This window comes from Macaca thibetana, chromosome 6 (genome assembly GCF_024542745.1).
Source record: "Macaca thibetana thibetana isolate TM-01 chromosome 6, ASM2454274v1, whole genome shotgun sequence".
Taxonomy (NCBI): domain Eukaryota; kingdom Metazoa; phylum Chordata; class Mammalia; order Primates; family Cercopithecidae; genus Macaca; species Macaca thibetana.
This window is the reverse complement of record NC_065583.1, coordinates 19,567,971-19,591,154: the sequence shown is the minus strand read 5'-3', so window position 1 is coordinate 19,591,154 and position 23,184 is coordinate 19,567,971. Positions and strand designations below refer to the sequence as shown.

Sequence of the window (23,184 nt, the reverse complement as noted above, 5' to 3'; positions counted from 1 at the left end):
ATCAGTTTGGAGTCTCAATCCACCAATAGTGTTCCTAGAAGTGTAACAGGTGGACTGGATTATCTACAAGTTATTTACTAGTTTTAATATTCATGATTCTCTCATTCTGTCGTCAGATGATAGAATCCACAACAGATACTTTACATCCATTTAGTCCACTGAATAAATCAAAATGTCTAATCTATATAAAGACATGGTTTAAGATACTCAATCTCCAATAATGACATCATTATTACATTTTCATTGTTTTGATTGAAAGGTCTAGACAGAAATGCTTAGTAACAGTCTAAAATTCAGTTTTTCTTAATTTAAGAGCATATTAAATGGAATTATTTACAGCTGAACCAAAATTATGTTTAGAATATATATTTCCTCATTGGTTGTGTCCACGTAAGTAAAGCACAGTTTAATCTGCACTTAATTATTCATCCAGAACATCCAGAAACTTAACTATAGCATGTCATTCCATTTTTAAAGAGGAGACTTTGCCTTCTATTGAGCAAATCTGTAGGAAACTTGCTCAATGTTGTCCTCCAGTTTTCTTACACAAATTCTTAGAAAAGTGGAAGACAAAATTGAGGCAACTATACTCAATATTAAAGTAGAAGTAATATTACAACTTCATATATGGATATGTATAATTTTAATATGTAGGTATTGAATGATGACATATTTTGAATCACCCCAATCATACGAGCAACCAGTTAATTAACGTTACTATGTGGTAACAACATAAAAGCTCTTACATTTCAATTTCTAGGGTAATAAGAAGTTTTAATTTCTAGAAAGTAATAGGGATTTTACATTTTTACAGGAATGTTTACATTCACAGTTTTATTCTCTCAGTAGACTCATGAGTTAGATGAAAAAGATAATATTTTCTTCTGACAACTGTAGAAAATGAGATATTGAGAGATTAAGGGGCTTCTTCAAGGATCCTTTACCATTAGCTGTAGAACAGAATTAAGATCCCCTCCTTGAATTCATATCGCAATACATCACATTGAACAAGTATAGTCACCCCCCGCCCCCCGCTTTTTTTTTCTAAATGTAAGGAAATACTTTGGTTGTTTAGAAATGTAAAAGTCCTCTCTAACTTGCGTTACTGGGGAGGGTTATTTCCTATTCATTTGTTCCCCATACTACAGAATAAATATCCTTTTAAAAAGGAAATAAAAAGCTCCTTTAAAGTTACACATTAGTGGTTTAGGGTAAAAATAAAACTTAACTTCAAATCATATTAATCCCTACAGTATTATGATATAAGAGCACAAACTATGGTAATAATTCTATATTATTATAAAAATCATTGTATAACTCCGCATAGATAAAATACCATGTAAATGCTAAATAAGTAGCACTGATACTACACTCTCCACCCATTCATAAAGAAAACCACATAAGTACCAAATAACATAATCGTGGAGAAAACAAGGGATGTTTTAAAGCAAAGATCCTTTGTTATAATTGAAACCCTGCCATGAACCCAAGTGTTGCTGTAAAGCCAAAGTCTACCTAGTAAGACAAATATACAGTGTGTATTTGCTTAAATACACCTAAAGAAATAGCAGAACTTACTGTATATTTATATCAGTAAAACAGCTAAAACAAACTGGATATAATATGTCATTAAAATCTTGAAAGGAAAAAATAAATGGCTGATGCTTTCACGTGTTCTTTTTTTGTTGGTTATCAGTTCTTTTTATAAATTGCTTTTGAAAACACACTTGAGATACATAATTGAGGAAAGCAACTCCAAACATAAAAAGAGAAATAAATGTATAATTTATTAATTAATTTATGAAATGAATTGTATTTGAGTCAAATCTGGGATTTTTGCATTATAGAGAATACAGGCCAAATTTCCCTAAAGAATTTTCTAACTACTTGTTTAGAGAATGCTAAGAGGTTGTAAAAGTTTTTGTGTTTGTTGTAGAGATAACAATTGGCCTCTTAGTCTTTTTTGACGGTGGACATTTATGAGTGAATTACCTGATTTCCGTAGGCAGAAGTGGAGCTACCTCCCACTATGGTAGGAGATAAGAAATTGAACAATTCCTTCTACTCCTAAGCCAATAACCTTCTTCCACAAGTACTCCTCTGCCATTTAATCCTTAAACTCCTACACGTAGCTGCGAGGACGGGGAAAGAAAAGGCACCGAGGGCTGTTTTACTAGTCTTTTATAGAAAGCTCTGTTCCTTCTTAGCAGTGTACCATCTACACTAAATGAGAACAGGATGTTTGTCTTCTTCTTTTCTCAGTATCGGAAAATTAGTCATGATAACATAGGGAAAAGTTTGTACAATATTGTGTTCCCTGTGCAATGTGTTTCTCTCACATATCCACTGATTAACTCACCTTTGGGAAGCTTTTGCTCAAACCTCACCTTCTCAACAAAGCCTGCACCTACCACTCAATGTAAAATTGCAAACTTCACTCCACCCTGTACTTCCAAGTCCTCTAATCCTCTCTGCTTTACTTTGCCTTAGTACTCACTTATAGCCTTTAGTAATTAATCAGAAAAAATTACGTTATTTATTGGTTTATTGTTTTTACTTTTTAATTTTCTAACTCTCTCAGCTAAAAGCTAGGACCCACAAAGGAAGAGATGCCATTGATACAACTCACCTTTCATAGCACGCCTAGTCTCTAACAGATGTTCAATAATTGTATGCTTAATTAAGTAATACAAATTGCACTCATTTTCCCCCAAATTTTTATTCTTTTCAATAAAAGGAAATATTTTCAACTTGTTTTACAGTATCTCACTCTAAGTCAGCATATATGGCTGTCAGAAAAAAAATAAAAGAAAATAAGCAAAAAAATAGTTTCCACAGCATAGTATACTTGTTAATAGCATAAGCTATGGAGACACACTTGATCAGGGTTCAGTTTGTTGACCCTCAGTCAACCAGTTTCACTCTATCTTTTCATATATATAAAAAAATGAAGATTTGGAAAGCTGAGGCAGGAGGATCGCTTGTGCCCAGGAGTTCCAAACTGGCCTGGGCAACATGGTGAGACCATATTTCAAGAAAAAAAAAATTATCTGGGTATGGTAGCACATGCCTGTGGTCCTAGCTTCTTGGGAGGCTAAGTCAGGAGGATCACTTCAGCACAGGATTTCAAGGCTGCAGTGAGCCACGTTTGCACCACTATACTCAAGCCTGCGTGACAGAGTGAGATCCCGTCTCAAATAAAAAGAAAGATAATAATTTTTCATAAGTTTATTTTGAGTAGGAATTGATACAATACATATTAAAGGGCACAGAGTAAGTGACCTTTACTGGGTATTATTTTTGCTACTGTTATTGTTATTGTTGGTTTTGTTATTAATACAGAACATTATTTATCCCCTGATATATCCCTGGAGGCACAAGTAGTCCCCCCATCCCTGCTAAATTCTGAACTTTGTGGGAGTGTTGAAGAGGGATTTTTTTAAAGTACAACTTTTCTAATTCTTCAGTCTGTTGCTTTGACTTGTATGAGATAAGCAAATTGGGTAGAGGTCCCTAAATTTTCAGAATGCCTATTTAAACATTGAACTTAATAATATCTCTAACAGTGTGGAATAGCTTCTATTTAAATGAGAAAAGATGTACTGTCATACAAGACTCCTTCCTGAAGATAATTTTGTCACTGTATGGAAAGAAGGATATTTTCCCAAAGATATTGTAAAACATTATCACTGAGTTGCTAGGCAAATGTATTCAACTCATTATTCAGAGCAAACTCAGGTTGTTACTCTTGATGGTCAAGTTTATATTGGACAGCATGAAGTGGAAGCAGTTGTTGTGGAATCTGGAGAGTAATGAGGAAGGAAACAATCTAAGCTGGCATTTTGCTCTTCAGGGTCATGACTAACTTTTCAGTTTTCTTTGTGCCTCATACATCTGATCATATAACAAAATTCAACATCATCTGTCACCTGGGTTACTTCAACACTGCCCAAAATACCTTTCTGAATATGTTTTTGCTACCTTCCAATTCACTCACCACATAATAGACTTTTCCCCCACAACTATTTTTTTTAAATAAAGACATAATATAGACTCAATAAATTATTCAGAATTTAATATACAGTTATATGAAGTTTTTTTCCAAATGTATGCAGCATTATAACCACCACCCCTGTGTGTGTGTGTGTTTGTGTGTGTGAGAATGTGTGTGTCTGTGTGATTTTTCTATCACATCGCATGTTTTATTGTGCTTCTTTAATAGTCATCATTCTTCCTCTCTCCAATCCGTGCTTGCCCCTGGTAGCCTCTTTTCCGATTTCTTTAATCATAGATTATATTTTTCTGTTGCACAACTTCATAATAATGCAATTAACAATATGCTTACTTTTTTGTGCCCAGCTTCTTTTGCTCAACATAATATTTTTGAGATATAATACTTTTGCACATATCATGAGTTGTTTTTCATTATTATGAATTCCATGGTATGAATTACAGTACATTTACCCAGTATCCCCTTGATGCTTCTAGTCTGAAGCTAATTGAAAACAAACTGTCATGGATGTTATTGCACAAGTGATGCTGAAGGCATCTGTTATTACTCTTGATGAAATGTCTAGGACGTAGCATGGATGTATTTTATTGTAAGAAATTTAGCAAAACACTATTTCAGTGTATGACAGTTTAAGTTACTTTAAGTCATTGCAACCTTACATATCATCTGTCTTTGCATTAGTTACCTAACTCTACATCACCAGTTATTCAAAAGTTAGCAATTGAAAATAAGAAATACTTCTTATTTTGCAGTGTTTGAGGAGCAGGAATCCTTAGGATCTCTCATAAGATTGCAGTCAAGTTGTTGAACAGGGTCCTGGCCGTCTTAAGGTGCTAGAAAATCAATTTTCAGGCTCACTCCAATGTGGCTATTAAAAGGAAGTTCCAGTTTCTTGTCTTATGAGCTCTACATGGTGTTGGAGAGTTGGAAAGAGGAGACAGAATGGATTGGGGGAGAAAGAAGGAGGGAGGAAAGGAGTGGGAGAGAGGGTTTTCAAGATGAAAGCCATGGTCTTTACAATAAAGTGTCAAAAATTATACACCATTGCTTCTGTCATATACTGTTGATGATACAGACCTATCCTGATGCATAATGGGAGGGATCTACATGAAGTTGATTCCTTAGTCTGCTTCTGCTACTAAAACAAAACACCGTAGATTACATGGCCTATAAACAACAGATATGCGTTTCTCAGTTCTGGAGACTGGAAGTCTGAGATCAGGATGCCAGCATGGCTGGGTTCTGGTGAGGGCCTTCTTCTGGGTTGCAAATTGCTCTTCTCATTGTATCCTCACAAATAGTGTTATGCCACATTAAACTTAATCAGATCCCTTTAAACACTGGGCTTATTTTCCTATCACCTTTCACAGGCGTTGCTTTCAGAGCAGCTTACCATATGTGTGTGTGTGTGTGTGTGTGTGTGTGTGTGTGTGTGTGTGTGTGTGTGTTTTTTTTTTAATTTATTTATTTATTTTTTTTAATTAATTAATTAATTTTATTTTTTGAGACGGAGTCTCGCTCTGTCGCCCAGGCTGGAGTGCAGTGGTGGAATCTCGGCTCACTGCAAGCTCCGCCTCCCGGGTTCACGCCATTCTCCCGCCTCAGCCTCCGGAGTAGCTGGGACTACAGGCGCCTGTCACCACGCCCAGCTAATTTTTTATATTTTTAGTAGAGAAGGGGTTTCGCCATGTTAGCCAGGATGGTCTCGATCTCCTGACCTCATGATCCGCCCACCTCGGCTTCCCAAAATGCTGGGATTAGAGGTGTGAGCCACCGTGCCCGGCCACCTCTTATCTATTTTTTAAAATCATGTCATCTTTCTTCAATACAGAACTTTCATCAGAGTGATGGCTCAGTGTTTGAGATGTAATTTTGTCATAGGTATTTTCTATTTAAAGTTTAGAAAGTGAGGTCATACATGGAACGATATTTAGCTAAGCGAATTATTGTATTTTAAAGCCTGAAATAATAAAAGTGACTTTGTCTAGACAAACAAAAATCTACAACCTTTCAGTCACATTGCATGTCACCTCATAAAAAATATTTTATATATTAATCATTAAATTTATTAAATTTGTTTAAATTAAATGCATTAATATTACATAATTAATAATTTTAAAAATGCAAATAATATGAACTCAGTGTCATAAAAACAAAAATATATGAGTACTCACATACTCCTCAAAACATCTATTACAGTTGATTGTAATTTTCCAGGTACTCTTGGGCTCAACAGGCCATTTACACAGTTTCCATGGTCCATGATGGAAGTCCTCTTGGGAGATCGACTTCCCTTTGCATGTGCAGCTCAATTTCTCTGATGACCAAGCATCACAGTAAATTCTAGAAAGTCATATGAGGATGGAGAGATTTCTTGATTCAATTTTAGTCTCCTTTACTTCAGGTTGTATGTGATGTACCAAGCAGATTCTTAACAGTTGTTTAAGTTTTAATAAAATATATCAGAAAAGTGCAAATGCGCATAAAGCACAAAATTAGAGTTTGTAGTTGTATACTCTGATTCAGGTAACCCACACTATACCCTCCTGGATTACTAGTTATTTTGTTAATCACGTTTTATTAATTCCTACCCACTATGTTGCTAGTACCGTGCCAGCTGCTGAAGATATGGTGCTGAACAAGGCAAACAGAATCCTTGCTCTTGTAAAGCCTATATTCTAGAAGAAGGACATAGTTTTAAAAATATAATATATTATATATAATGTAATAATATATAACACTGCTTTTATAAATTTACTTATAGACGATGTCATACCTATATATTGATTTACTTCACTTATCGATTCTGATATAAGGTAATTGTGTACCCAGATATACATCTTATACTCAAACATTATTTATTTTTGTTTTATTTACTTATTTTTATTGAGACAGGGTCTCACTCTGTCGCCCAGGCTGGAGTGCAGTGGTGCGATAGCTCACTGCAGCCTCCACCTCCCAGGTTCAAGCAATTCTCCCCCCTCAGCCTCCTGAGTAGCTGAGATTACAGGGGTGCACCACCATGTCTGGCTAATTTTTGCAGTTTTAAACCAATAAACCCACATGATTCTGTTCATTTTTCCCCTGAAATAAGCTAACATAAGATACCATTTGGCCCCTGTTGAGCTCTGAGGTAATGTGTTAAATGCAGAATGAATATAAATGCAAGGTGGACAAATTCCTTCCTGCCTGCTTCCTGCCTTCCTGTCTTCAATAAATGTTTATTGAGTTTCTAATACTTGCATGGCACTGTACTAGGAAATAGACCTTGCTGTCTGGGGGAAAGCAGACAGTAAACAAACAAATTAAATAAACTTCAAATTGTGATAGCATTGAGGAAATAACAAGTGCGGTGTGATGAAGATAATCCAGGAAATTTTACTTTGCATATACTGGCCAGGAAAGGCAATTATGAATAATGGATAAGAAGTTGAGACTATGAGAGGAGGAAAGGCACCCAGCAATGAAAAGATTGAAGGGAAGACCATTATCATCATAAGTAACAGCAGGTACAAGAATCCCCAAAGAAATAAGCGCTTGGTGTAATTTAAGTATGAAAAGAAGGTCCAGGTGGCTGGAAGATAGATTGAGAATGAAACAGTCAGGGGGAAGAACTTGGGAGGCAGAAAACTATTTCTTAATGTATGGTCTCAAAACCATGGTAAGTAATTTGAATTGTATTCTAGGGAAGGAGTTTGGATTGGTGTAAGACTCCATATACTAATACCAACAGTTTCATTCTTAGGGAAAAGTGTACCTATATAATCTGGGGAATGGTGAGGGTTGCAATTTACCTACCAGTTTTCAGTTGCTTGACAATTAACTCAAGCACTGACTTTTAGCTTCATCAGAGTTATGTAACGTGTTGTTCTAAATCCTACTGCAAAATCTTAGCGAGACCAAGAACCAGTTATTGATTTTACTATTGTGTCAATGATTTAAAACATACTTATTTTATGGCATTGTAATGAAATTATTGCATTATATTTAACTAATGTGTGTAAATGTGTAAATAGGTTTGTTTTTATAGAGCTAAATACTTTGCGTCTAATAAATGGCAAAGACTATTGCTAAATTCCAAGTTAATTATTATGATTTGGACATTAATTGAATGTTTAAAATTTTAAGGGATTCTCATAGAGACCACTGACAAAAGTATACTTATTTTCTATCCATAAAATTTGTTATTGAACTTAATCTGTGTATAAATCCAGGCAAATAGTAAGAGATTAAAAATTGTATACAAAATTAATAAGAAACCAGAGTACTAGTTCATTAATGAAATTTTATTTCTCCCCACAAAATTTTTAAAATTTTAAGTCCAATTATCTCATACTTTATTATTAGAAAATTTCCACAAGTATCTAATGGCAGAGAATATTTTTTAAAGTTTAATGATGATTACAGAATAATAATTGTATTTTTAAGTTATCATACAGCATAATTGACCTCTTAGTGTATACTTACATACATTTTAACACATATATTAGTTCTCTCAAGTACCATAAGCATCATCCAATCAGTATTCTTGGTTTGAGTGGTACTTATGGTACTCACAAGAACAAAACAAAAGCAAACAACAACAACAACAACAAATCCTTTACTCCTTGAAACTGATCTGTTATTCATCATTGAAGATTTTTCTTTCAAGAGTATAATTAGAGACACGTACAGTTCATTTAGCATAATACTTTTGAGATTCATCTAAGTTGTCGAGGTGTCAAATAAGCACAAGAAAAGAGGTTCAACATCATTCGCCTTTACCTGTTAGACAAATGCAAATTAAAATCATAATATGATATCACCACACATCTATTAGAATGGGCAAAATAAAAACCACTCTGGCAAGACCAAGTGTGGTGAGGATGTCAAGCAACTCGAACTACATAGCTAGTGTGAATGAAAATGGTATAGCTACTCAGGAAAACAGTTTTGAAATTTCTTATAAGGTTAAACACACACTTAATATATTACACAGTAATTCCACTCCTAAATATTTACATGGGATAATTAAAAACTTATCTTACAGAATACCAGATTTTAAAACACAGTGACTGTCTAGCTAAGTTTTTTTTTTCCAGAAACGCTTACATAAAAATGATCACGTTCAGTTTTCTAGACAAAATGGAGTTTTTTTTTTTTCCTTGAGAGTACATTCTTGATTGAATTAATTATGAACTTTTCAATGGTTATGTGTTCTGCTTTGATACTACTGGTGATTATGTACCCGATGATGTTAGAAAGACTAGAGAAAGTAATAATAGGGAAGATGGGGGAAGAAGTATGGATTCTATAAAAGCCTAATTTTACAAAATGCACATTAGTGTTGCAGCCGTGTGTAAAAGATGGTAATATACTGCCAGCAAAGACGGTAACTTATCGTGTTATTTCATTAAGGCACTCTCATTTTCTAATATGAATTCATAATAATTTAAGGCTTTTAGCCTTATTGTGTGTTAAAAGATTTAAACTTGTAAATCTGTAAATTACACAAACAGCCCTCTTCTATTATATAAACCTTTCTGACTTAACACATGCTTAAAATTGGGGTGAAGTTAGGATGTTTTCAAATTTCATTGGGGATTTTTTTGTATTGTTCCAGAATTCCAGGAACAAATGTAATTTTGGACTTTCCAAAATGGGTTCATGAAGAACTAATTTGTTCACTCTGAATATGGAACTTTTAAAAAAAGTAATAATTCTAAGTGCTAAGAATAGTGCTTAGCTCATAAGAGATGTCTGTGAATAAACACAAACGAGTGAATGAACACAAATTTCTATAATCTGGAGTATTCATAATTCCTAGTTATGTAAATTCATATTATATAGAGATAAAAATAAGCTATTTATATAACGAGAGTAGGAGGAAAGAGGAACAAGAACAGTACTAACAACAAGACTAAAAGATAAGGGTAAGAAATGACTTGATTAACTTTTAAAGTGAACAATAAAACCTTGATTTTGAGAAAATATTTTATCTATAAAGAGTCAATGAAAACTTAGTAGTAGTCTTCTAGAATTGGCCCTGACCACGAGGACAGTTTTGGTATTTGTTTACCTTGAATCTGAAAATAAAGTTTTAGCACAATTTTAGAAAAGAAAGAAACAAACAGAAAAGTATAAGAAAGATGAATAAGAAAAATTTCCAGAATTATGGTCATTCAGATGTATGCACATGTGTTGTTAAAACTAGTGTATGAAAATGAAAATTTAATCAACTATCTGAAAAATTTTGCTCTATCATTTCAAACATCTAAACATGAAAATAAAATTGGAATATTTCATTTCCTGTCACCATAGAACAATATGAATTTTCAAATACATTTGACACATTTGAATATCTGCCTAAATATGGAAACAGCCTTCATTTTCATACACTTGTTCTCAGTGACCTTTAAATGATTCTAAATCTGAGACAGTTTAATCTTTTGTTCATGTGTCACGTGAAAGTGCACAGAAAATCTCCTATCCACCTGTGGACTCCTTGCAAATATTTAAAAAATTATTCATGTTTATATATATGAACATTTTTGCTAGAGGAAGAATCAAAAGTTTTATCAGTTCCTCAAAATATTTTGTATTCTAGAAGAAAATTTTCTTCTTACCCACATAAATTGAGATTCGAAAGTGAATGCGAAAAAACCATTGATAGAAATAACCTCAATGTCAAGTTGGAGGTGCTGACAGACAGAGTTAAGTCGTGTTCTACAATGTGAGAACGTTTTTTGGTATTGTCTTGCATTGTTATTTAAGCGTTGTTGTTTTTCTAGCTGTTCAGGTATTTGTCTCCTTAAATAGATAAGGAGTGTTTTGATATCAGCATTATACTTTGTACTTCTTTCCATCTGCAACTGTTTTCAAAAAAGAGTCTCAAATATAAGCCGTTTAGTGAAGGATCAAGAAATCTAAATCTGTAAGTCACTGTTTCCCAAATTCAATGTTTTCTGCCACATCTAAGTAATACACGATCATTTATGACTGAACTTTTTTCATAAAACAAAGTAGTTTTTAGTAAGATTATTTTATTTAATGCATTTAATAAAACAATACAAACTGGAAATCAGTGTCACTTTTCATATTAGAAACAACAGCAAAGTAAATTCAATGATACTAGAACAATGTTATCAAATTTTAATTATGTATTTGGTCTCCCAGATATCCCAAGCTTGCTGTTGCTCTCTTTAGAAGGCAGATTAGCAAATTGAAAAGAGTGGCTAAAGATAAATTAGAAATAAACCGAGACTTTGCCCTCAATATAATTAGATATGCTGAAAGAAAATGTAAAAGGGAAAAACTTTCTAATTATATGTTTCAATATCTTTTAATACCATACCTATGTGACACTTAATTAAAATTGTCTGTGTACTACAGCAGGTGTCCCAAGCTTTAGGAAATGCTAATACAGGGCTATCTTAATAGCCCAAAAATATTGAGGATGATGCTATTTTGAATTTTCGGTTTACCATGAAGCAATATAGCAAGTGACATCTGGCTTACCTAAAGCAGTTACCAAAGTAATTATTTACTCTAAGAAAAGAAAGTCCAGGTTGTTCTGTCACACTATCTTGCAGTAGCTCTTAATTACGGCTGCACCTTAGAATTAGTTGAATACCAAAGTCTTGGTCTCATGGAGACCAATTAAATCAGTATAAGAGGTAGGAGTTCAGCACTGGCATTTCTTTAAACCCTCCACTTAATATTAACACACAGCCAGGGTTAAGAATGACTAACCTATGTCTTATTTTGAAAATTCAGTATTTGCCGCATCTTGCATATTTATAATGTATTAGTCATCATATAAATGAAGAAATACAAAGTATTTCTTGCTTGATATATTTCCTGAGGGTAAATAATTACGTCCTTCTCTTTTATGGTTTGCATATCTTCTCTGATTAAAATTGGTCTTGGATTTTCATAGAACATGGCAAGAAATGCAATCTATGTGTGTTTCTGGAGTGAAGGAGTGGAAGCCTTCTTTATTACATTGACTTTGTCACCATGTTATCATTATAGTCCAATAACAAGACAAGTATAGTGTGTAAGTTCTACCATCTGATAAAAAATTGCTGCATAGACCAACATATTTATGAACCCACTTCAGGTTACTGCCTTTAAAATCTTCCACGTTAGTGTGTAGTGTGCAAGAAAAGCTGTCCCAGTTTTCCCAAGGTCATGCAGATTATGAGGCTGTCAATATTTTTGTATGTAGCGATATTTCACAAATTTGCATTGTTGTACAGTATTTCATTATATGTACGTGCCATATTTTATTTACCCATTTTACTGCTGATTTGAGTGTTATTTATTTCTGTATGTGACAATGCAACTGTGAGCTTCCTTGTACATATATTAAGTAGAACAAAGTCATCGTAGCTTTTATTTTGTAGCAAGGTATACACGAATGAGAAAGTGAAAATACTATTTTTAACGTGTTGTAAATAATTCTACTGAATGCTTTATAAAGAGATAAATGAGAAATATTCCAGTTTAATAATCATTTGTCTACATTTCTTTCTAACCACAATTTAGCATGCACATTTTTCTTTCTGTCCTACCCAGCAGCCATGGACAGTTGACGTGACTTTAGGATTTGTTCTTGTGTTAACTTTGGCTTTGTTTCTTTTTTTTTAATACTTTTTTTTCTTTTCTTTTCTTTTTTTTTTTACTTTTTAAAAAACTTTTATTTTGAGTTCAGCGGTAGGTACAAATGCAGGTTTCTTACATAGGTAAACTTGTGTTATGGGGGTTTGTTGTACAGATTATTTCATCACGCAGGTATTAAGCCTAGTGCCCATCAGTTATTTTTCCTGATCCTCTCCTTCCTCCTAGCCTTCACACTCAGAGGCCCCCGTGCGTGTTGCTCCTCTCTATTTGTTCATGTGTCCTCATTGTTTAGCTCCCACTTATAAGTAAGAATATGCGGTATTTGCTTTTCTGTTCCCGTGTTAGTTTCATAAGGATCATGGCCTACAGCTCCATTCAGGTCCCTGCGAAGGACATGATCTCATTGTTTTTTTATGGCTGCATACTCTTCCATGGTGTAGATGTACCACATTTTTTTTTATCCAGTCTATCGCTGATGGACATTTAGGTTGATTCCATGTCTTTGCCATTGTGAATAGTGCTGCAATAAACATACTCGTGCATGCTTTGTTTCATTACAGTTTAAAAAATGTTTTAAACATATGTCATTCGAGTTTTCCCGTGCAGAGAATCATCAGCACTTGATGAAGAGAGCAATAGGGCAACCACACAATAGCGATTTATATAGGCAGCTCCTTTTAGTATTAACTCTAATTGTTACATGGGCACATATATAAAGAGAGTGAGCTACTTACTAAGTTGATTTCCACAAATACTGAATCTTCTTTTAAAAAATGAATACTCATGTTTCGAAAACTATTCATTGGGTGCCTTGCCAAAGGCCAGACACTTAAAAAGTTTTAGAAAACAACACCTTTGAAGACAGAAGCAGTTCTTGTCCTTAGGTGCTTAATGCTCTGCTTTTAACCTTCATAGCTAAACTTGATTAGTTTGTTTTCTTAAGAAGTATTAATGTATAAAAAGCATGGAAGATTAAAATATAACTCAATGCATTATCAAACACTGAAATAAAAACCCATGTAGTTACCAACTATGTCTGAGAATAAAATATTGCCAATGCCCCAGAAAACGTCTTCTTTGCTTCCTAATTTCTGTCCTATTTCTCTTACCTCAAATAACGGCTGTCCTGACTTTGAGCACTACCGGTAATTTTTCTTGTCATTAAATTTTATGTAACAGAAGTATTGCATATTTGTCCGTGTATATAAATGTCCAGACATCTTTTGCTCAGATTTTCATTTTTCAAATTTATTTTGCTGCATGTAGCAATGTTTCACAAATTTGAACTGTTGTACAATATTTCATTATGTGTACAAGCCTTATTTTATTTATCAATTTTACTGTTGATTTGAGTTCTATTTTTTCCCGTATGTGACAAATAATGCAACTGTGTATTTTCTTGTACATGTCTTTAAGCAGATGTGTTAATGCATTTTCTTTTGGAAATAATCAAGAGATTAAATTTCTGGGTTATAGAATCCACAAAATGTTCATTATTAGCAGATAATGCCAAAATATTTTCCCTTTAGCGGTATAGAGTCCTATTTACTCTACATCTTTTCCCTTTTATTTAAGAAGGGTTGAAGCAAAGAATAAAAACAGTAAACTATGATAGGGAGGTGTAATCCATAGAAAATAAACGATAATGATAATTTCAGAATGTAACCTGACATTGATTATTTATTTCTGTTCTACTCTCCACAACGAGTGTAGTCACTGCCTCTCCACATTTTTCCTCCTCACCTTCTGAACTATCACAGTTTTAATTTGGTATCTGTGAAACTCATGTGCTTTTGGGGAAGCTGTTTTCATATTTTATGCTAGTGGTAGATTTATATAATGAAGGTTAAATATTTATCATTTTCTCATTCTCTAGCCACTGATATCAGTGTAATGTGTCTGATCTCATTTAGGCTAGTGATATTAAAAAACAGTGGGCTTTTGGGAGGGCTTTTAGAAAAGTGACTCTTTCCCTCTTTTAGAGAGAGCTTTTGGAAAAGTCTCTCTCTCTGTTTTTGTGGATACGTACAAAGAAGCATAGAGGTGAAAAGTTGTTGCCAGAATCCTGTGACCACATAGATCCTTCTTTGGGTTGAAGTTGACACCATGGAGGATAGAAGAGAGAGATAGAAAAAAAATCTAAGGTTTTGAATACATAGTTAAGGAACTGAGTCAAAACTCCCAGAAGCTCATCTTACCTTAGGATTTAAAATTATACCTGTTAGTGTCTCCCAATTTAGTTTGAATGCTGTGATACTTACAATCAAATTCATCTTAGCTAATAAAATCCCACAGACATTTATTTGATATGCATCATTTGTGGCTGTTAATAAAGTAAACAATTTGCATTTTGTATATTGCAAACTAAGTGTCTGATAATTGATTCAGCCAAACACACCAACAGCTGTTAGCCTAATATCAAAAAAATTAAACAGGATGTGAGGTGAGAAAGACATTTTAAGTAGGACAATTTGTTAGCCGAATGGTTTACTTTCCTGCCCTAATTCTACCCTCTTTGCATGTACACACTCACGTGTACCCACTTGTGCATAGAACACCCTCTGAATAGGTTTTGTACAGGGAATTTGCATGTCCTCACTGGGAGGAATAAAATCCCACAGGCCATTGAAAGACCTATATGAAGAAGCAACTAGCACCCCAATAGCCCTGTCCATTGAACACCACTATGTCTCTAAAGAGTAGCCAGTCCTCCCGGATAGTACCGCGTGGAGTCCCCCTTACCACGATCATGTACTGAGTTCCCTTTGCCTTCTGAGGATGTACACTCACCTACTCTGCCTGTTCCTACACTGTTTACCAAACTCCACCTTTTGCAGTGGCTGAAGGACATCCTTTAAACTGAACTAGCTTATATGTGTGTCTTGTCTCTGTTATATGCATTGCTTTCCAAGCAGAGGAAAGAGTTTAAATGAGGCAAGTGATCACATCCATTATGTTAAATTGCAAGCTTTGCTTTTATTCCTCAGTGTGGTGAGATCAAATCATTGGTATCTGCAGTGGCAAGTTTATGAAATCTGAAAGTTATTAACTTTGTGCTAAAGGCATCATGTCTTTTATTGGACTCAGGCATCAACCAATGTATTGTCCTAAGGGAAAATGAACTGGAACAATCATTTATTTTGGATGATCTTATTGTTTAATGAATGTATAGCTGTAGATTATTTGGTCTTAATTTCTTTCTCAAAGTCATGAAGAATAATGGTTCAGTGTTTAGTTTTGGCCAACTAAAGTGACAATTGTGATTGTAACAGTGCTTCTTTATCTGTAAAACAGGAATAATTACAAGAATATCAGTGTTTTGAGGATTAAGTGAGATAATGTATGTGAAATCTTTATTAAGGTTATACCTAGAACATAGCGAATATTTTTAATACTATTACTTCTCTGAGGAAAACTGGTGAGCAAAAAAATCATTTCCAAAAATCTTCATTGAGCATACACTCATGAAATTTATAGTTTAGTAATGAAGGCAGATAATAAACAAGTCAGTAAATGCACATTGTGATAAATTCTATGAAACAATCTCCTGGTAGAACAGATGATGGGTGGGTGGGCAAGAAATGTAGATAAGATAGTCAGAAATGGTCTCTATGATTAGATGCTTTTATTGAAACATGCTAAGTAGTAGATTGAGGAGTGGAGCAAAGGAAAGGTTGAAGGCAGAAAGGACAGTTACATGCAAAGATTCTGGAGTTTGGCCTGATTTTCAGAACTCAGTTAACTCTCAGTTAACATGATGATGTAGGGAACAAGAGATTACTGTATTAATGATACTTTTGGGGCATGGGTTTCCCAGTGGAATCTACAGTCTCATGGGAATCTGGAGTAGCAATGAGTCCCTGTGCATGTGGTAAAGGAAGGAATAGAGATTTATGAGATATAAGTAGTGGATATTCACAATTTAGAGGTGACAATGGAGCAGAAAATCCAATGCATGGGGATTTTTATTAGAAAAGGTCAAAGGTATCATTTTCCTGTGTGTATGTCTTGAGAGATTTATTTTGACCTATAAAATAATTTGCATATGAACTCATTGCACTTATAAAAAAGTAAACCAAAAATTGTACCAAACAAATATTAGTGAAACCAACGTTATGAAAGAAGGAAACACTAAAAATATAAAAATAGTTTAAGAATACAAATAATCAATTTTTAAAATTCAACTACTTACCTGCGTTAGAGAAGGATAAATATATATTCAGTCTTTATTATGTCAAACACCAATAGATTTAAAGACATCTGAACAAGCAGACAAATGCCTTTATTTCTCATCCAAATATTTGCTGTTCTACTATCCTGGGCAATGACTAGATTTTCCTCCTCTACCCATAAACTGAGAGCTTTATTAAATATATAGAAATCTGAAATACCTAGGTGGAAATTTAAAATTCCAGAAACTGCATGACTAATCTTCACAATGGCAAACATCCAGAATATGTACCAAAATTAAAATGTCTAGAATCTTGTTAAATTGTCAGCAACCTCTCGTTGAACAATCTGCATGCAGTATTTGTTGTGTTTTATAAGCCACTTTTGTTCTTCTAAATAGGATTGATTTTTACTTCTAATTACAAGTATGAATTCATGTTTGTAATCATGCCTAAATTCAAATTATGCATAAAACTGTAATGATGAGAATAAAAATGAATAATCTAATATACAACATGGAGATTCAGATTTAGATCTAAAGCAGGAATCTGAGAATTTTTATTTTAAAAAATCCCACCCCAACACATACACATACACGTACACATACAAGTACATATACACGTACACATACTCATACACATACACATACACACAGAGCCAGGAATATGTGCCCCTGATACAACCACTCTATAACTGAGATCCTCAAATATTAATATGCATATGAATCATTTGTGAAACTTGTTCAAATAGCAATTCTGATTCCAGGGTCTGAGTGGGTCCCAAAGCTCTGCATTTCTGGCAAGCTCCCAGGCGATGTTGCTGCTGTGGCCCCAGGCTCTCAATAAGGTGATTTTCTAACCATTTTTCTGAATGTTTTCAAAGATGAAAACTTCACATTCTTTTCTGACACTATCACTCAGAAACTATCACTCAGATGACAAAAATGTTTTTATTATGGTTAGCTAATTGAAGGATAAGTTTAATTTCAGTTATTTTAGTCTGTAAGAATATATTTTTAATTATGTGGTACCAGGAGGAGTAATAACTTCTAAAGGCCGTTCCATGTAGGTAAGTACCTTTAGCCAGAAGTTCAAATATGTTTGCTCTCTACCCACTCAACTGTTGAGTGAATTCCTCAAATCATTATCAATCTGTTTCTGCCCAGACATTCTTATGGAGCCTACAATTCCACAGAATGTCTCATCTGATGGTAAGACTTCATTATTCCTAGATAGCCTACCTGTGAATGCAGAGGTTTTTATGTCCAAAGCACTCTAGAGAAAGAAAAAGCATAACTTTAATAAAAGAAGTTCCTTTCTTAAAGACAAATCTGGAAACAATCCCAGATTATGCATCAGCTCCTTTAATTTAGACCTCAGCTGGAAAAACTGTGGAAAAGAATAACTTTATTTATTTATAATATAGACACCATTATTTTTCTTCCTGACAAACTTTTCTTTTAGTTCTCCTCAACCCATATTGTATTAAAAGTCTTGAAGCAGCATATGTAGATGTAGGGTTTTGGCACATGTTTGGAGCTGGTGTTATAAATCTATCAGTGGTCACTTTATAAAATGATTAATATAATGTTTATAATAATATTTGTTCCATTATTAATGAATTATGCTACTGATTCATTAATAATATAGTAATTGTCATGGACTTATTTTCAGTACTGTGTGTCAGGCACTGTGCTAAGCACTTAAGCATTGTCTTAACCTTACACAAGAATGTAATATGAAAACGAATATTAAACCTATTTTAAAGATGAAAACTTTGAGGCTTAGCAAGGTTAAATAACTTCCCCAAAGTCATTAACAGTAAGTGTCAGGCAAGACAAGAATCCAGAAAGCAGAACTAGCATTTCCTGATTCCCAAATATATACTCTTAAGTACTCTATTTTACCTCTCGATGGCTAAGTAGACATCCTGAAGTGTGAACAAAACTAGGTGATGACTCTGAGGGAATTGTTGGAGCAATTCTGGAAGTAGTCTTACTTCTAAAAAAGTATCCCTTATCTTTTCACTTTACGTATTTTCCCTCCTGGTCTGCCAGATAGTAGTAATGACGGTAACACAATACCATTATACTTGACTCATTTATTTGTTGGCATGGGAGGTGTCATAAACAAACACATCAAACAATTTAGTACATATCCCCTTTTCTTGAAGAAAAATTAATAGGGTGCATGTGTCTTATAGACCTGAGAGAGAGAGACAGAGAGAGAGAGGAGAGAGAGAGAGAGAGAATGAGATAGATTTTTTGAAAAGGCAGTTTTGCATGAACAATTTAAACTGTAATAAATTCTATTATGGTATCTGACGAACCAACCATATTCTTTTCTCAAGAGTTATTGGAGGGATTTGAAAATTACTTTTTTTTTTTTTTCTTTCCCTAAACCAGGAAGATTTGGGTCAGAGGATTAAAGTTTTATTAGGCAGAGTTCAGCAGTGCTCTGGAGAAATGATGAATTGAGGCCCAAGAGGGATTTTTTTTTTTTTTTTCTAGCAGCACACTGGCCTCTGCTTGCATGGAGGCTTTTCTCTCTGAGAGCTGACGGAAGCATTGCCCAGCCCATTATACCCACTATGGGCACTGTGTGAAATTAATGCTCCTTTAAACTTCCTATGCTCACTAAAGTGCAAGATGTAAGACACAGTATGTTAGGCCTTTTGCAGATATATTTTCATGATGTTTCCTAGTCATAAAACTTTAAATGAACAAAAAAAAGAGGTTACTGTAATCACTAAGTTGACCCATGACAGTAATTGCTCTTAAGACTTCATCCTCTATCCTTACTTTCAAATCAGATTAATCACATAATCATCTTCTGCAATATTTAGTCATCAAGAACTATATATACGAAGTATATAAAACATATGTGCATTCATGTGTACACACATACATACACACATAGCTATGTATATTTAACTACCTTGTGCATGTATATATACTTGATGACTGAGTATGATTGAAGAAAGGTGATAAATCTGGCTTGAGAATATATGAATATATACATTTATTTATTCAAGGTAAATGTGGCAATTACGTCATAGCTGACAAAATTCATTCTATACTATATGCTTAGTAAAATAAGGTAAAGATGGGGCCAGGGGTGGGAAATGTTGTATTTTAAGTTTGTATTTTTTTTTAAATTTTACTCTAAACTACAAAAGTAACCAGTATTCATTCGGTGCTGATAAAAATGAAAATGGCAGATTTTGCAAGGGTGTGCATTGCCTCTGGATCTGGAAAATATCATCCTCTTGGCGGGGTTGCCCTGGGGCTTGGGTGAGGGGGATTGGCAAGCTATAGGAATTCCAATCCCCTTCCAGGGTCATTCTCAGGTGGCTTCCAGCCCAGTTGCTGAAGGGGTTTCTGATAGGTTTGGGTATAGCGAATACAATCAAAGAACATTGTGTGGCTTTTTGATCAGTTATAACAGGTCATTTCATTTCTATGACTGTAGTATATTAACCATTGGTATGAGTTTCCAGCTTAGAAATATTTGCCATGATAAAGGGTGTTTTAAAGTCTGTAACCACATTTTTCTTCATAGTACCGGGTTCTTAACAACCAAAGATAAAAGAACTGCCCTTGCCTTCAGTGCTAGTGAGGGGAAAAAATACACATAAACACACCGTGGAGGAAGCAAAGGCAGAGAGACTGAGCTCTCTCCTTAGTGTTCAAGTTGGTGGGGAGAGGCAGGTCTGGCAGTTCGTGGGAGGGAATCTAATTATCAGTCTCTTACTTTCATTAATAAGTTGAGGCAAGTGAACTCTTCAAAGGAGGAAAGAGGAGACATTATACCTGAATTCTTAGACTACGTATGGTCATTTAACCATCACTTTCACACAAATAGTTTCCTTATAATTCCTTCAGGAGACTGGGAAGTAGGCAGAAAGAATATCAAATATGGGAAAAGTAAAAGTAACTGGCAAAACATGGTTTATTTGTACATGGGAGGGCAAAGAATTCTGAAAACCTGAAGTGTGCACTTGAATACATTTAGTCTCCATCTATGCAGTTTAATTAGAATAACCCTCAAGTGAGACTTTTCAGTTTAAACATTGCTTTAATCCTGCTTTATTTCTTCTTTTCCACTGGTGGTCTGTGGATAAAAGTCAACTTGAGTATAATCTATATGTTTTTGACCAATATGTTTTTTTCTTAGCTTCACTAGCCAAAAATCTGATGATGACTATGAAGATTATGCTTCTAACAAAACATGGGTTTTGACTCCAAAAGTTCCTGAGGGTGATGTCACTGTCATCTTAAACAACCTGCTGGAAGGATATGACAATAAACTTCGGCCTGATATAGGAGGTTTGTTAAAGTCTTTTGTGTTGTGCTATAGATAGGAGCACATAAACATGTCTACTTTGTTAGAAAAAAACCATCAGTGTAGTTCAAGAGCAAGGAAGATTTAAATTATACTTTTTTATATGTTGTAAAAGTAGTGATTAAATAGCATTCCGGCCTAGGAGTGGGAGGAGTGTCAATAAATTCAAAATGAAGAAATATTATTTTCAAGTGAAGCTTGAGAGCTAGAGTTAGAAATTCAAATATTCCTAGATATTTCAGACAGAAATTGTAGAAAAAAAAGCAATGACCCCTTTATGAAGCAACATAAACAAATCAAACAAGTCAATAATAGTAAAGAGTGGATAGGTTGTTTATCTGTTTTTGTGTAACAAACAACCAGAAAATCTCAATGACATATGACAATAAACATTTATGTAATACCCCCCCTGAGAGATATACTAATCTAGGCTAAAGCAAGCTGGAACTGCTTATTTAGGGGAACTGTACTGTGCATGTTCCTCGTTCTACTCCTGGGACCAGCGCCTAGCTAGGATAACCCTTCTCATAGTAGTAGAAAACAGCCAGAGAGTAAGTAGAATCTCATGAGGCTGAATGTTTAGGCCTAGCACTGGTACATTCACTTTTATATATATACTATTAGCTAAAGCCAATCAGATGATCCAGCCCAAAGTTGAGAGGTGGAGGAATAGCCTCACCCAGGAGAAGGCAAGAATGTGAATGCCAGTGATAGACACTTCAGTCCACCACAGTGAGTTAGGACATGACACTTTCAAGGAAAAAAATAAAGAAGAGACTAATGCTCTTGTTGTTCATTAAACGTTAAATAAAAATGGGGACCATGCATTTAGTCATGGATATTATACTACAGATTTTTAATATCAGTCTTCTCTGACAAATAGGTATGTAATGGGTTTCCATATGGTTTTCTCATATTATCTGTGGTATCACAGTGTACAATAAATCATCAAGGAAGATTAATTTTGTGTTGGTGAGAAGTGTGTGAGGATAATGTGGTAATTAAAGGAATCAACAGGGAACTGTGATCCAAAACCAATTTATATTACCAGTTTGCTCTTTATGTTCACTTCATGTTCTGAATGCTTATTTTTTTCTGCGTTATTAAGCAATTATTTTTCTATATGGGTCAAGTCAGGGACATGCTCAAGTCAATTCCAGAGCTTGAAAGAAACATGGTAAAATTCACAATATCTGAGAGAAAGATGGAGAAAAGCTAAGAGAAGCATTTTCTAATTTATTCATTTTTATGTTAGTTTTAAAAGGATAATTGGTTTCAAAACTCTACTATGCGTGCTTATTGCATGTGCATGCTTAAAAAAGATATTTCTTTGAAAACAAAATAGTTATTCAAATGTGGTGAATTAGTAACTGGTACCAAATTAGTTGAGAATAAATTACTTCTAATGTAGCTAAATAAATCTATTCTAGAAAACAAAGATTAAAACATTAAAATCTTGCACCTGTCTATGTGCACACATTTCTATGTTTCTCTTTACAGTGAAACCAACATTAATTCACACAGACATGTATGTGAATAGCATTGGTCCAGTGAATGCTATCAATATGGTGAGTTTCCAAATAAAATTCTTTGTCTATTTTATTAGCATGTTGAGAGAAAATGAGATGTCATGGAAATAGCAAGAAACATGCCAGTAAAAAGTTTAAGTTTAAAACTTTAGAAGTGGAAGAGAGTCATCTAGATCCTTTTCTTCTTGTAATATGAAGATAACTAAATGTTAACTATTTTTGTTATGAGAATTAAGTAGGATTATATATATAATTAATTTGTGTAAACACGCTATGCTGTTGAAATTCATCAATCGGTGTTTACTTGCCAAGTGCTACTGACTACAAAATAGGACATAGTACTTAAATACTTATTAGAATATCGATAGTTTTGTTCAAATCAGAAATGTTTCTCAGATAAAATAGTGTGTCCGATGTAATAATAAATGTAATTCTGTTCTTATGTAACACTTTCTACCCAAATGTGAAATACAAAACTAGACTGAAGTCCAAAATATCATATAATAGAGAACATAAAATAGAGTAG

At 34.1% G+C, this 23,184-nt stretch overlaps 1 protein-coding gene across 2 annotated transcripts in view; it reads left to right on the top strand.

Moving 5' to 3' along the window:
- The window catches only part of GABRG2 (gamma-aminobutyric acid type A receptor subunit gamma2), a 90,436-nt gene that overhangs the window by 5,673 nt on the left and 61,579 nt on the right, over positions 1–23,184 (top strand). For both annotated transcript variants that reach the window (XM_050792956.1, XM_050792955.1), the window contains exons 2-3: positions 20,962–21,113; positions 22,630–22,697. In XM_050792956.1, the coding sequence (XP_050648913.1) occupies positions 20,962–21,113; positions 22,630–22,697 (220 nt within the window). The remainder of the gene's footprint in view (positions 1–20,961; positions 21,114–22,629; positions 22,698–23,184) is intronic.